The sequence below is a fragment of the Staurois parvus genome, unplaced genomic scaffold (genome assembly GCF_062004578.1).
Source record: "Staurois parvus isolate SC_StPar_1 unplaced genomic scaffold, SC_StPar_1.0 ptg000389l, whole genome shotgun sequence".
In the NCBI taxonomy this organism is placed as follows: domain Eukaryota; kingdom Metazoa; phylum Chordata; class Amphibia; order Anura; family Ranidae; genus Staurois; species Staurois parvus.
In genome coordinates, this window is record NW_028318185.1 from 3,358,154 (window position 1) to 3,372,373 (window position 14,220).

General features: G+C 42.9%; 1 protein-coding gene across 1 annotated transcript in view; it reads left to right on the plus strand.

Moving 5' to 3' along the window:
* Positions 1-14,220, plus strand: part of TG (thyroglobulin) — a 439,344-nt gene that overhangs the window by 68,503 nt on the left and 356,621 nt on the right. Inside the window, exons 12-14 of the mRNA XM_089685945.1 lie at positions 1,538-1,663; positions 7,526-7,603; positions 9,490-9,605. Of these exons, the coding sequence (XP_089542071.1) occupies positions 1,538-1,663; positions 7,526-7,603; positions 9,490-9,605 (320 nt within the window). The remainder of the gene's footprint in view (positions 1-1,537; positions 1,664-7,525; positions 7,604-9,489; positions 9,606-14,220) is intronic.

Sequence of the window (14,220 nt, forward strand, 5' to 3'; positions counted from 1 at the left end):
TCATCCAGCCTCCTTTCTATCTCTTCTCTCTCTCCCTCTATTCCTTCTTCTCTCTGCCCTTCCTTTCTCTCACCTTTTTTCCTTCAAGTCTCTTGAGTTTAGTCTTAACAGCAATGTAAGGACTCCAGACATGTAGGAAAAAACAGGATTTTGCTCCAACTTGTAGGAAATAGATCATAGATTGAATGTACTCTCTATGTGCTGCAAAATGTGATGTCCATACAGCTGAATAACTGAGTAAATACTCACCAGCCACTTTATTAGGTACACCTGTTCAATTGCTTGGTAACACAAATTGCTAATCAGCCAATCACATGGCAGCAACTGAATGCATATAGGTATATAGATGTGGTGAAGACAACTTGCTGAAGTTCAAATGGAGCATCAGAATGGGGAAGAAAGGGGATTTAAGTGACTTTTAGCATGACATGGTTGTTGGTGCCAGACGGGCTGGTTTGAGTATTTAAAAATCTGCTGATCTGCTGGGATTTTTACACACAACCATCTCTAGAGAATGGTCCAAAAAAGAGAAAATATCCAGTGAGCGGCAATTGTGTGGAGGAAAATGCCTTGTTGATGTCAGAGGAGAATGGGAAGACTGGTTTGAGATGAAAGTAACGCAACAGTAACTCATGTCAATATGGACCAAAATCTGAGGAATGTTTCCAACACCTTGTTGAATCTATGCCACAAAGAATTTAGGCAGTTCTGAAGTCAAAAGGGGGTCCAACCCGGTACTAGCAAGGTGTACCTAATAAAGTGGCCGGTGAATATATAGAGCATACAGACAGTACAGGACCTATGCATAACCCACAGCTCAAGGAACACATGCCACACACAAAATACACAGCACAGAGCAAGCACAAAACACAGGACATACACAATACACAACATACACACACAACACACAGTATAGGGCACACAAAACACAGAGGATACACACCACACCACACAAAGCTCACATGCACAGCACAGTTCACACACTGTGCTCAGGGTTAAAACCACCATGATATTTTTATTGCTATCTAAGTCCCCATTGGGGAGATATCCCTTTACTTTCTATGTCATCAATGAAACAGGAAAAAGGGGACATTTCTCCAGTTCTATAAAACAACTTAGTACTGTCTTTACAATACTTTTCTATTTGCACTAACAGTTACATTTTCAGAACAAGCTTTCAGGGGGTTTCCTTCTTTTTAGTCCAATGTTTTAGCAAAATGTTAAGAACAATCTTCAAATTAAAAACAATAATTAAAAAAATAAATGCTTACACTAACAGACAGGCTATGTGGCTCGTAGTAAGATACAGAGATAACGTCACTTTTTGTAGAAAAGCGGGAAATGATTAACAGATAAAACAGGTAAGACATAAAAAAAATAAGTTTTTAAGTATTTTTGAAAAGCTCAAAACAGAAAATCTGTGGAAACCCAGCATGTCTGTAGCAGGCAGAACACCAAAAATAGCATGGCCCGAAACTTTTTGTAGAGCACACCAGTGATCAATATTTTAACCCATTCTGTCTTTCCTATCATGCAGCCATGAAGTTCTTCCAGGAAAGTCGATTTGGTAGCAGAGAGACTCTGCGGCTGTCATATGCACCGTATATCCCTCAGTGTGATGGTCTTGGAAACTGGAACCCTATGCAGTCTTATCAAGGAACTGGTGAGAAGACGCAGACTGATCTCTATGGCTGAGCTATTGTAGATGTCTGGTGAAACAGCATACCTCCCAACTGTCCCTGATTTCAAGGGACTGTCCCTGATTTGGAACAAAGTCCCTCTGTCCCTCTTTCCTCCTCATTTGTCCTTCATTCTGGTCTGATCTATATAGTTGTATATAAAATGCACTATTAATCTTTAAAAAAGTGTTTCCCAGTGCTAAAACTTTCATACAATTTCTAAATAGTTGCATTTGTAAACTTCAAAAGCCAATATAAAGGAATAGTAATGGTTAAAAAAAAGCACTTGCGGGTTTAATTAATTTTTTTTGTATATTTCTCCTTTAATGGGGCATGGCAGGGTGTGTGTCCTATACCTACATACATTTGCTGATGGGTGTCCCTCATTCCCAGCTAAAAAAGTTGGAAGGTACGAAACAGAAGGAGGAGAACATAAGAAAACAGGGGAAGGACAGAAAGAGGAGGTGGAGAACATGAGGAAAACAAAGGAAGGACAGAGAGGAAAACAAAGGAAGGACAGAGAGGAAAACATGAGGGAAACGGGAGAAAGACTGGAGGAGGAGAACATGAGGAAACAAGGGAAGCATAGAAAGAGGAGGAGAAGGAGATGCAAAATGTGAGGAAAACAGAGGAAGGACAGAAAGAGGAGAAAATGAGGAAAACAAAGCAAGGACAGAAAGAGGAGAACATGAGGGAAACAAGGAAAGGACAGGAGGAGGAGAACATGAGGAAAACAAGGGAAGGATAGGAGGAGCAGGTGGAGAACATGAGGAAAATAATGGAAATACAGGAGGGGAAAACATGAGAAAAACAAGGGAAAAATAGGATGTAGAGAATATGCAGAAAACAAGGGACGGACTGAAAGAGGTGAACATGAGGAATACAAGGGAAATAAAAGAGGAGAACACGAGGAAAACAAGGGAACAACACGAGGAGGAGAACATGAGGAAAACAAAGGAAGGACAGAAGGAGGAGAACATGAGGAACACAAGTGAACAACAGGAGGAGGAGCACATGAGGGGAAAAAATGAAGGACCGGAGGAAGAGAACATGAGGAAAAAAAAGGAAGGACAAGAAGGAGGACATGAGAAAAACAAGGGGACAGGAGGATGATGAGAACATGAAGAACACAAGTGAACAGTAGGAGGAGAACATGAAGAAAACAAACGAAGGACAGGAGGAGGAGAACATGAGGAAAACAAGGGAAGGACAAAGAAGGAGGAAATGAGAAAAACAAGGGAAGGACAAAGAAGGAGGAGATGAGAAAAACAAGGGAAGGACAGGAGGATGAGAAGATGAGGAAAACAAGGGAAGGACAAAGGAGGAGGACATGAGGAAAACAAGGGAAGGACAGGAGGGGATCAGGGGCTAGTAGTAACTGCCCACTAGCCCACTAAATACCACACCCATTCATAACTACAAACATTCTTATCATAACAGGCACTAGGAACACAGTGCCCATATTAACGAAATTGAGAACTTTATGGTGCCATGGAGCATCTCTCTTCCTTCACCTTAAGTGACAGCTAACTTGGTTCTCCACAACATCCTTGTTAGATATACTGTATACCACTTTCCCCCTCCTCACAGTCTGTGAACATTAGAAGCAGTCATGGGGTCATTATAGTAGTCCTTATAAAGCCTTATAAAGTGAACTGAGTGAAATGTGGGAGCTATTTTTGAGTCGCCTGCTTCTCCGTGGGGACCCAGTCCCTTCCCTTGAGCAGGGCAGGAGGTGATTTGGTGTGGATGCTGCAAGAGGGAAACCATTTTTGTGGACAGAAAACAGTTATTTTGGAAATGCTTAAGAGGATAGATTATATTAAAAAAAAGTTGGTATAGGCAATGGTATTTTGATTGTATTGGCATTAGCTGCTGTAACACATTGGGTTATTCAGTGTACCAAAATAACTTAATTATCTAACAAAACTGTGCTTTCTGCATTCAATAAAACCATTAATGAATGTAGGCAACTGTGTGCTACAGTAAAAGCATACAACTGTGATAGAAATAATATAAATTAATGTTAATGTAGTGAATGCACAGAATGTTGTTTATTGAAGTGTTAAGAAATAGGAAGTGTTTTTTTGGTAAATAAATTGCTACAAAGAAATGCTTTTTTTCTCCTCTTCTCCACAAGGCCTAAAATTACTTATTGCCTGCATACAGAAGATCTAATGGGAACTCTAATCTTGCATGCTGGCCAAGTGGATGATGCTGGTGAAAAATTCTCACCCTTCCAGGATAGGACAGGCCTTGAAAATGATGGTCAAGGACCAAAGACCAGTTTTTGGTGGGAGGACAGTAGGGGTGTCCTGAACCTTTTTACACATGACCTTACAAAAATTATGCAATCTAATATGTTATTTGTTCCACTAGTTACACATGTTGCCTAATGCATCTCTGTGCTGTTTTGTTCTTGAATAATACATCCAAATTTTGAAAACCAAAAATTGTCTATGGTCTTAGTTGTGCATGAGCTTATTGGGGCTCTATTGAGAAAATCACGATAAAAATCGCTTTATTATGAACTGTATCTACAGCCATGGCCAAAAGTTTTGAGAATGACACAAATATTAATTTTCACAAAGTCGGCTTCTTCAGTGTTTTTAGATCTTTTTGTCAGATGTTACTTTGGTTTATGGTAATTACAAGCATTTCATAAGTGTCAAAGGCTTTTATTGACAATTCCATTAGGTTTATGCAAAGGGTCAGTATTTGCAGTGTTGACCCTTCTTTTTCAAGACCTCTGCAATTTGCCCTGACATGCTGTCAATCTTCAGGGCCGCATCCTGACTGATGGCAGCCCATTCTTGCATGATCAATGCTTGGGAGATTGTCAGAATATGTGTGTTTTTCTTGTTTACCCACCTCTTGATGATTGACCACAAGTTCTCAATGAGCTTAAGGTCTGGGGGGTTTCCTGGCCATGGACTCAAAATTTTGATGTTTTGTTCCCCAAACCATTTAGCTATCACTTTTGCCTAATGGCAAGGTGCTGGAAAAGGCATTGTTCGTCAACAAACAGTTCTTGGATGGTTGCTAGAAGTTGCTCTCGGAGGATATTTTTGTACCATTCTTTATTCATGGCTGTGTTCTTAGGCAAAATTGTGCTGAGAAGCAACCCCACACATGAATAGTCTCAGGATGTTTTACTGTTGGCATGACACAGGACTGATGGTAACTGTGAAGGAGAGCAGAACTAATATTTTATTTTTGTGTTATTTTGTTGAACTCAACAGTGTGTCAAGAAGTCAGCTTGTCTGCTTAATTAAATCTAGGAGTTCCTGTGCCCCGCAGGGGGTGGGAGGTGAGGTTGATCTCACCGGGAGGCACAGACACCATAGTGTCCTGTAGCTGGATAAAGACAGATGTGTCGGCACCGGGTGCTTGAGGTTTGCTTGAATTGAAGGGACAATATAATGTCCCTATGCTGGCAGAAAGGCGCACACCTTTTTCTGAATTTACTCCTGTGATGAACGCACAGGAGCTGAGGGCTGCAAGTGAGAAAGATAGTCTTGTATGGGTTGTGTTTTGCTCTCTGAACTGCTGGGACTTTTACTGGTAGTTTCATATGGTCTATGTGGCTTCGTGGACACTGGGAATCTGCTTTCCTCTCTGCTCTTCCTGCAACTGTTGCCTGTGTGGTCTTGAAGCTGCGGCCAGGACAATACAGCCCTCCGAGGACCCGTGATGAGTAGGTGAAGTTCCTGAATTGCTGCCCTTTGCCCCTGGACTTTGCTGTACCAGTCTGTGGCCTGCGACTCACTGTGCCTGGATGGATTGTTGCTTTTGACTTACCTTAGCTTAGGACCTAACCCTATTCTGCCCAGAACCTTTTGCCCTGTGTGCTGGATTTAACTTTGCTCTGCCTAGACCTTTTGCCCTGCATGCTGGACCTAACCCTTTGTCTGCTGGAGTCCTGCCATCCCTGTAGTGTGTTCAGCCCTGTGTTACAGATTTACCCCTTTGCCTGCCAGAGTCTGCCTTTCTGCTGTGTGCCACCTTGACTTAACCCATTGCCTGCCAGAGTCTGCCTTTCTGCTGTGTGCCACCTTGACTTAACCCATTGCCTGCCAGAGTCTGCCTTTCTGCTTTGTGCCAAGCCGGACCTAACCCAATGCCTGCCAGAGTCTGCCTTTCTGCTGTGTGCCACCTTGACTTAACCCATTGCCTGCCAGAGTCTGCCTTTCTGCTTTGTGCCAAGCCGGACTTAATCCAATGCCTGCCAGAGTCTGCCTTTCTGCTGTGTGCCACCTTCACTTAACCCATTGCCTGTCAGAGTCTGCCTTTCTGCTGTGTGCCACCTTGACTTAACCCATTGCCTGCCAGAATCTGCCTTTCTGCTGTGTGCCAAGCCGGACTTAACCCATTGCCTGCCAGAGTCTGCCTTTTTGCTGTGAGCCAAGCCGGACTTAACCCATTGCCTGCCAGAGTCTGTTTCCCTGCGGTGTGCCAACCTGGACTTAATCCTTTCCTGCCTCCCTGTTGTGGGCCCAGACGGTGCTACGGACTAACCCCTTTGTTGCCTACCAGAACTCGGTGATCCTTGTCGTGTGCCCCCACCCTGCGGTACAGACTTAACTTTGTATTGCTAGAACCTTGCTATATTCATCGTGTGCCCTCAAAATCACTCAATAAAAGGCTTGGGTGTCTCACTGCTCTCCGTGTGTGTTCTGTTCCACCCACACCTCCGTCACAGTAACGCCTACGTTTTTGTCTCCAGACAAGGTTTTTTCCAGATGTGCCAAACAATTGGAAAGGGGATTCATCAAAGAAAATGACTTTGCTCCAGTCCTCAGCAGTCCAATCCCTGTGCCATTTGCAGAATGTCAGTCTGTCCCTGTTGTTTTTACTGGAGAGAAGTGGCTTCTTTTTTGCCCTTCTTGACACCAGGTCATCCTCCAAAAGTCTTCACCTTACTGTGCGTGCCGATGCATTCACACCTGCCTGCTTCCATTCCTGAGCAAGCTCTGCACTGGTGGCCCCAATCTCACAGCTGAATCAACTTTAGGAGATGGTCCCTAGCGCTTGCTGGACTTTCTTAGGCACCCTGAAGCCTTCTTCACAACAACTGAACCTCTCTCCTTGAAGTTTTTGATGATCCAATAAATGGTTGATTTAGCTGCAATCTTAGTAGCAGCAATATCCTAGTCTGTGAATCCCTTTTTGTACAAAGCAATGATGACTGCATGTGTTTTCTTGCAGGTAAAATATTATGTGTGTCATTCTCAAAACTTTTGGCCAGGGCTGTATTGTAGTCTTGTATTAGGTCCTTTGGCTTTCATGAATAAAGAAGAACACCTGAAATATTTATAAATAAATAGAGGTCAGTCACCCACTTGCTTTCTATGATTTAGAAGGTCAATGGCTATGCATACTGGAGTTCATGGCTTTGCCCCTTCTATGGCCATTAGAAGCCTTGGAAATGGCCTCTTTCCTGCTTCTGCATTCAGCATAATGTCAAATAAATAAATGGAGGATTCATTGACAATAGGGAGACATCTCTTGTCTAGGCCAAATTAAGCTCAGTAATCTTACCACCTGTGAGATATAGAAACCTGGAATGTGATTCCAACTATCTGCATCCATCTAAAACTAAAATGGTATCTATGTGGAGTGTTTCATGAAATGGAAGGAGATTCTTCTGTGCTCAGGGTATACTTTAGGGCAGATTAGCTTGGAAAGCCATTGCCCAGCATTAGCTCATACAGCAGTATATCTTCCACCTAAAAGGGTCATTAGGTACATGAGAAGAATGGCAGCATTTGATAGGGTGCCAGCAGTCTCAAAACAGAGAATTGGATGATGGGAAAATCATGGCTAATAGATTTCTGTTTCCCCAGGTCACTATTGGTGTGTGGATAATGAAGGAAGCTACCTTGATGGGTCCCTGGTATCACGGACCTCTAGCCCCCCGAAGTGTAAGTCACTGGGTCTGGAAGACTCATATATTTTCTACTACAGCATTAAAAGGAAGTGCAAAACTTGCTTGAAAAGACCTATAGACAAGCAAATGTAGCACTACCCCTTAGGAGTTGTTGAAGATTTGGGTCCCCTGATAGTCCTGCACAGCCAGGCAACACGCATTTCTTTCACAGACTTCCACTCCAGGGACAGTAAACCGTCCTTGAGCTTGATTTTTAAGTTTTATTAGGGGAATTGAACTTGGATGGGGTGGAGGAATGCCCAATGGAACTGCAAACTGAGGACAGCTTCCTGGCAACTATGTATAAGTCTTTACACAGCAAAAGTTATTTCTTGGAGAGCTCTCCAGCCTTTCCTGGTGTACCACCCCAGACGGCAGATGAATCCTCTTTTCATCCAGCTATCTGCAGGGAATCCCTGGGCAAGAGGATCCAAAGCTGCCACTTTAAATGTAACACTTAACCTAGAGTAACTGTCTTCTGGAATCTCCTCCATGCTCTTGAGACTGTGCTGGGAGACACAGCAAACCTTCTGGCAATGGTACATATTGATTTGCCATCCTGGAGGAGTTGGACTACCTGTGCAACCTCTGTACGGTCCAGATATTGCCTCATGCTACCAGTAGTGACACTGACCCTAGCCAAATGCAAAACTAGTGAAAATCAGTCAGAAAAGATGAGTAGGGAAAAAACTGTCAGTGGCCTCCACCTGTAAAACCATTCCTGTTTTGGGGGTCATCTCATTGTTGCCCATCTAGTGCACCTGTTGTTAATTAACACCAAAGCAGCTGAAACTGATTAACAACCCCCTCTGCTACTTACCTGACCAGATCAATATCTCAGGAGTTTAATTGACTTGATGCTATAGTCTGATTAAAAAGTGTTCCTCTAATTTTGTTTGAGCAGTGTACTCAAACAACCAATGGACCCAGTGTTGTCCTCTTCTCCCACACAGCTCTCCTACTACAGATTCTGTCTTGTGTCTTCTGGGGCATTACCTCAGTAATCAAAATTTATTAAATACAAAATGCTACTCACAAACAGCGAAATAAGTCAGGCATGTAAGTCCTCAGAGGAACTTGAAAGGTAGGAAGCCTGCGCGAGTCCCATCATAGGGGTAGACACTCAGAGTACAGTTGATGCATTTCGAAGGGCATCCCTTCTTCATCAGAGCTCTGATGAAGAAGGGATGCCCTTCGAAACGCGTCAGCTGTACTCTGAGTGTCCACCCCTATGATGGGACTCGCACAGGCTTCCTACCTTTCAAGTTCCTCTGAGGACTTGCATACCTGACTTATTTCGCTGTTTGTGAGTATCGTTTTGTATTTAATAAATTTTGGTTACTGAGGTAATGTGCAAGGTTGGTGCACTTCTCGTTTTTGTTTCGCTTTGCAGTACTGGTCGGGGTTCCAAAGCCTTGTTTGGAGCTGCATGACCCTATATGCACTGGTGGTCAAATTTTCCAGTTCTGGTTCCATCCATTTGCCACCCACCTGGGTCTCAGAGTGCAGGAGAGTTTGTTTCTGGTTTATTGTGTCTTCTGGGTTCATGCAGCCAGTTCCCCCCGGTGAAGCGGTGCATGCACATCTATTGTAGATTTCCTTTGGGACCTCCTGGTCACATGATTTGGGTATCCCAGGAAGCTATGGGTAACTTGGCAATATATCATTCTTGCCTAGGTGAGATAGGCAAAAAATCACCTGTTTACAAAAGTAGAAAAAACTACAAAAAGGTGCTAAATTTGTTTAAAAAAAATAGACAAAGTTGAAAAGGAGACTGAAGGTCCACTTTAAGCTTGGCCAAATATATATACTACAGAAAATGCCTGTTTAATAAATGGTTGTTAACACAAAGTTATATACTTAAACCCTTTTTCTCTGTAGGCCAAACACAATGCCAACGAGCTGAAACAAAAGCCCTGATCTCCAGCTGGTTGCCAAGAAAATCTTTTACTGTCAGTACGGACACATATGAAGGATTTATACCAAAGTGTACAGAGGTAACCTAATGCTTAATGACTCTCATATAAAGCCTGGTCTGGTTGGAAATTGGGATAATTATTGTATTCCATTATTATTCATTGTAATTTTTTCCCCCAAATGTGTTGATAATAGGTCAAGAAAACCATACATGAATATTTTGGTCCAATTTTTTAACCAACTGTCAACTAACCTCAATTTGCATCTAGCCTTAATGTTCCTGCTTAGTACCACAAAAAATGTGGGGAAAAAAGCTTGCATAATTAATATGAACAACATTTGAGTTCACAACATTTGAGCTTTAGAGTTCACTATAACAGTGGTCGGCAAGCCGCGGCTCGCGAGCCACATGCGGCTCTTTACACACTTTAATGCGGCTCTTCTGTGTGTCGGGCGCCCGCTCCCCTCCCTCCTCTCGGGCAGCCGCCCCAAAAGTCAGGACTCTGCAGCTAGCCCAGCAATGGGCAAACTACAGCCCGGCGGACCTTTTAATCCGGCCCGCGGAGCGTGATCCAAAAAAAAAACAGCCAGGGAAGCGCGCTCAAATGCAATGATTGGCCAGTCTCGCTGCCACTCACATCCTGATAGCCAGTGATTGGCTGTCAGGATGTGTGTAGGCGGGGCAGCGTGACGAACGTGAGAGGAGCTAGGCTCCTCTCACAGTCCGCCCTGAAGACCGGAACAGCGCGGGAACACGGCGAGAAGAACGTGCGGAGCAAAGGTAAGTGAATTGACACAGGGGGGACTTGGCTTACTACTTGCTACTTACTTACTACTACTATATGAGGGATGAACTAATATGGGGGATGAATTACTATAGGGGGGATGAATTACTATGGGGGATGAATTACTATGGGGGATGAATTACTATATGGGGGATGAATTACTATAGGGGGGATGAATTACTATGGGGGGGATGAATTACTATGGGGGATGAATTACTATATGGGGGATGTATTACTATGGGGGATGTATTACTATGGGGGATGAATTACTATGGGGGATGAATTACTATGGGGGATGAATTACTATAGGGGGGATGAATTACTATGGGGGATGAATTACTATGGGGGATGAATTACTATATGGGGGATGAATTACTATGGGGGATGAATTACTATAGGGGGGATGAATTACTATGGGGGATGAATTACTATAGGGGGGATGAATTACTATGGGGGATGAATTACTATATGGGGGATGAATTACTATGGGGGATGAATTACTATGGGGAATTAATTACTATATGGGGGATGAATTACTATATGGGGGATGAATTACTATATGGGGGATGAATTACTATATGGGGGATGAATTACTATGGGGGATGAATTACTATGGGGGATGAATTACTATGGGGGATGAATTACTATATGGGGGATGAATTACTATATGGGGGATGAATTACTATAAAAACTTATTGAAACTAAAAACAGTGTACCATCCTATGTATTTTCAGTTTTAAAAATGTGGCTCTCAAAATAAATTTCAATCGTGGTTTTGGCGAGATTTTGCTCAGTTGAAAAAAAAGGTTGCCCACCACTGCACTATAACAACGTTAATTGATTTTACCCATAAACCTATTTTGTTTGGTCAGAGGCCTGATATCAAAACTTCTAAGGTGTGAGCACTTCAAGTGTATCCAAAAAGTTTTTTTTATATATTGCAGCTTTCTAATCGTGGTGGCTGTATGTTTTTTTTTTATTGGAACTTTTTTTGCTTTGCTTTCACTACCTGATCCATCTAGTAACATTCTTTTTGTCTTAGGGTGACAATATTCACCCGCCATACTGTATTCACGGAGAAGCATTTTTTTTACCCTTGGACAGAACCGTAGAACAACCCCCCCTCTTTATCTCCACAAGGGTGAGGGGTTCTGTAATCCACCACACCCCCCCTCCTCATAACAAGTAAGGAATTGAATGGGAGTTTGAGCAGTGGGGGGTGTACAAGGTGTATGTGACTGTGGAGGGGGGGGGGGGGGGCTTTACAAGTTATATGTGAGTAAGAGCAGTGGGGGGTGTACAAGGTGTATGTGGCTGTCAGCACTGGGGGGCTTTACAAGTTATATGTGAGTATGAGCAGTGGGGGGTGTACAAGGTGTATGTGACTGTGGACACTGGAGGGCTTTACAAGTTATATGCGAGTATGAGCAGTGGGGGGTGTACAAGGTGTATGTGGCTGTGGACACTGGGGGGCTTTACAAGTTATATGTGAGTATGAGCAGTGGGGGTGTACAAGGTGTATGTGGCTGTGGACACTGGAGGGCTTTACAAGTTATATGCGAGTATGAGCAGTGGGGGGTGTACAAGGTGTATGTGGCTGTGGACACTGGGGGGCTTTACAAGTTATATGTGAGTATGAGCAGTGGGGGTGTACAAGGTGTATGTGACTGTGGACACTGGGGGGCTTTACAAGTTATATGTGATTTTGAGCAGTGGGGGTGTACAAGGTGTATGTGGCTGTGGACATTGGGGGGCTTTACAAGTTATATGTGAGTATGAGCAGCGGGGGGTGTACAAGGTGTATGTGACTGTGGACACTGGGGGGCTTTACAAGTTATATGTGAGTATGAGCAGTGGGGGTGTACAAGGTGTATGTGACTGTGGACACTGGGGGGCTTTACAAGTTTTATGTGAGTATGAGCAGTGGGGGGTGTACAAGGTGTATGTGACTGTGGACACTGGGGGGCTTTACAAGTTATATGTGAGTATGAGCAGTGGGGGTGTACAAGGTGTATGTGGCTGTCAGCACTGGGGGGCTTTACAAGTTATATGTGAGTATGAGCAGTGGGGGTGTAAAAGGTGTATGTGACTGTTGATACTGGGGGGCTTTACAAGTTATATGTGAGTATGAGCAGTGGGGGTGTAAAAGGTGTATGTGACTGTGGACACTGGGGGGCTTTACAAGTTATATGTGAGTATGAGCAGTGGGGGGTGTACAAGGTGTATGTGACTGTCGGCACTGGGGGGCTTTACAAGTTATATGTGAGTATGAGCAGTGGGGGGTGTACAAGGTGTATGTGACTGTCAGCACTGGGGGGCTTTGCAAGTTATATGTGAGTATGAGCACCTGGGGGGTGTACAAGGTGTATATGACTGTCGGCACTGGGGGGCTTTACAAATTACACCCCGGTCAGACCAAACCCAACTTTGAGATTGATTATGGGGACACTGGGGAGGTCCATGTACAAGGTGCATGTGAATGTGGTCACGGGGGGAGCGCAAAATATACCAGGTGTATGAGAATGTGGGCATGGTTGTACAAGTTAAATGTGAGTATGGGCACTAGGGGTATGCAGGGCAAGTTTAAAATTTAGATGGGGGGGCGATATTAGTCTTGCCTAGGGCAGTACAAAACCAAAATACACCACTGGGTGAGGGTGGATTATACAGCGGGAATCGAAGCTGCCACACCAAGCAGATCACTGTACAGGAACCGCAGCGGAGCCGGCCATCCTCAGAGGAGATGGAGCTTGGCTGTGACAGTTGTCCAGCCCAGGGAGCCAGTGGAGCTGCCGGAAAATCAACTCAGGAGCCGCTGAGCTACCCTGCTCTGAAAACTGTTCACACCTATGTGTCCCTTCTTCAGGGAGGGGGCGGCGCCGCCCCCCTGAAAGATGCCACCCTAGGCAAATGCCTTTTTTTCCCTCACAGAAGATACACCCCTGCCTGCCATTATCAACCTATGTAATTCATCTTTATATTGGACTACAGAATTACTTCTCAAAACCTGGTACGCATCTCTATCCCCTAATACAAGATTCATCTCTTCCTTGTAATATGATTTACTGAAAATGACTAAACCACCACCTTTATCCGCAGGATGGACAATGACGTCTGTTTTATTTTTCAATGCCTTAATTCCTCTTTGGATCGAGACGGAGTCCCTCATCCTTTTAATATTAAGGTCTTCCAAATCACTAACAACCATATTCCTGAAAACCTTGGCATGGTAACCATCCATATTAAAAGTGGACCTATTCCGAAGGTTGGAATGCCCCACCTTACAAGGAGGCTGTACCAGATTACCTGAATTAGACAGGAAATATTTTTTAATGTTAAGTGTTCTAACAAACTTTTGGATATTAATATAAGTCTGGAACTTGTTCATATTCCGAATGGGAGCAAATTTTAGACCTTTATCAAGGACTTGCATTTCATCTTGAATAAAGTACGCACCACTTAAATTATAAATACCAGTACCTATCAGGGTCTTTTTTATTATTACTAATATTATTATATTATTATACAGGATTTATATATTATTATTATACAGGATTTATATAGCGCCAACAGTTTGCTCAGCGGTTTGCAATATAACAGAAGACAATACAGCAACAATACAGTTCAATACCCATTCAAAAAATGTGAAAAACTATTCTGATCGTTTTATACAGTGGGTACAGTGATAGCTTTTAGAAGATTGTAGTTGTACTATTATTATTATTATACAGGATTTATATTATTATTATTATACATGATTTATATATTATTATTATTATACAGGATTTATATTATTATTATTATACATGATTTATATATTATTATTATTATACAGGATTTATAATATTATTATTATACAGGATTTATATATTATTATTATACAGGATTTATATTATTATTATTATTATAC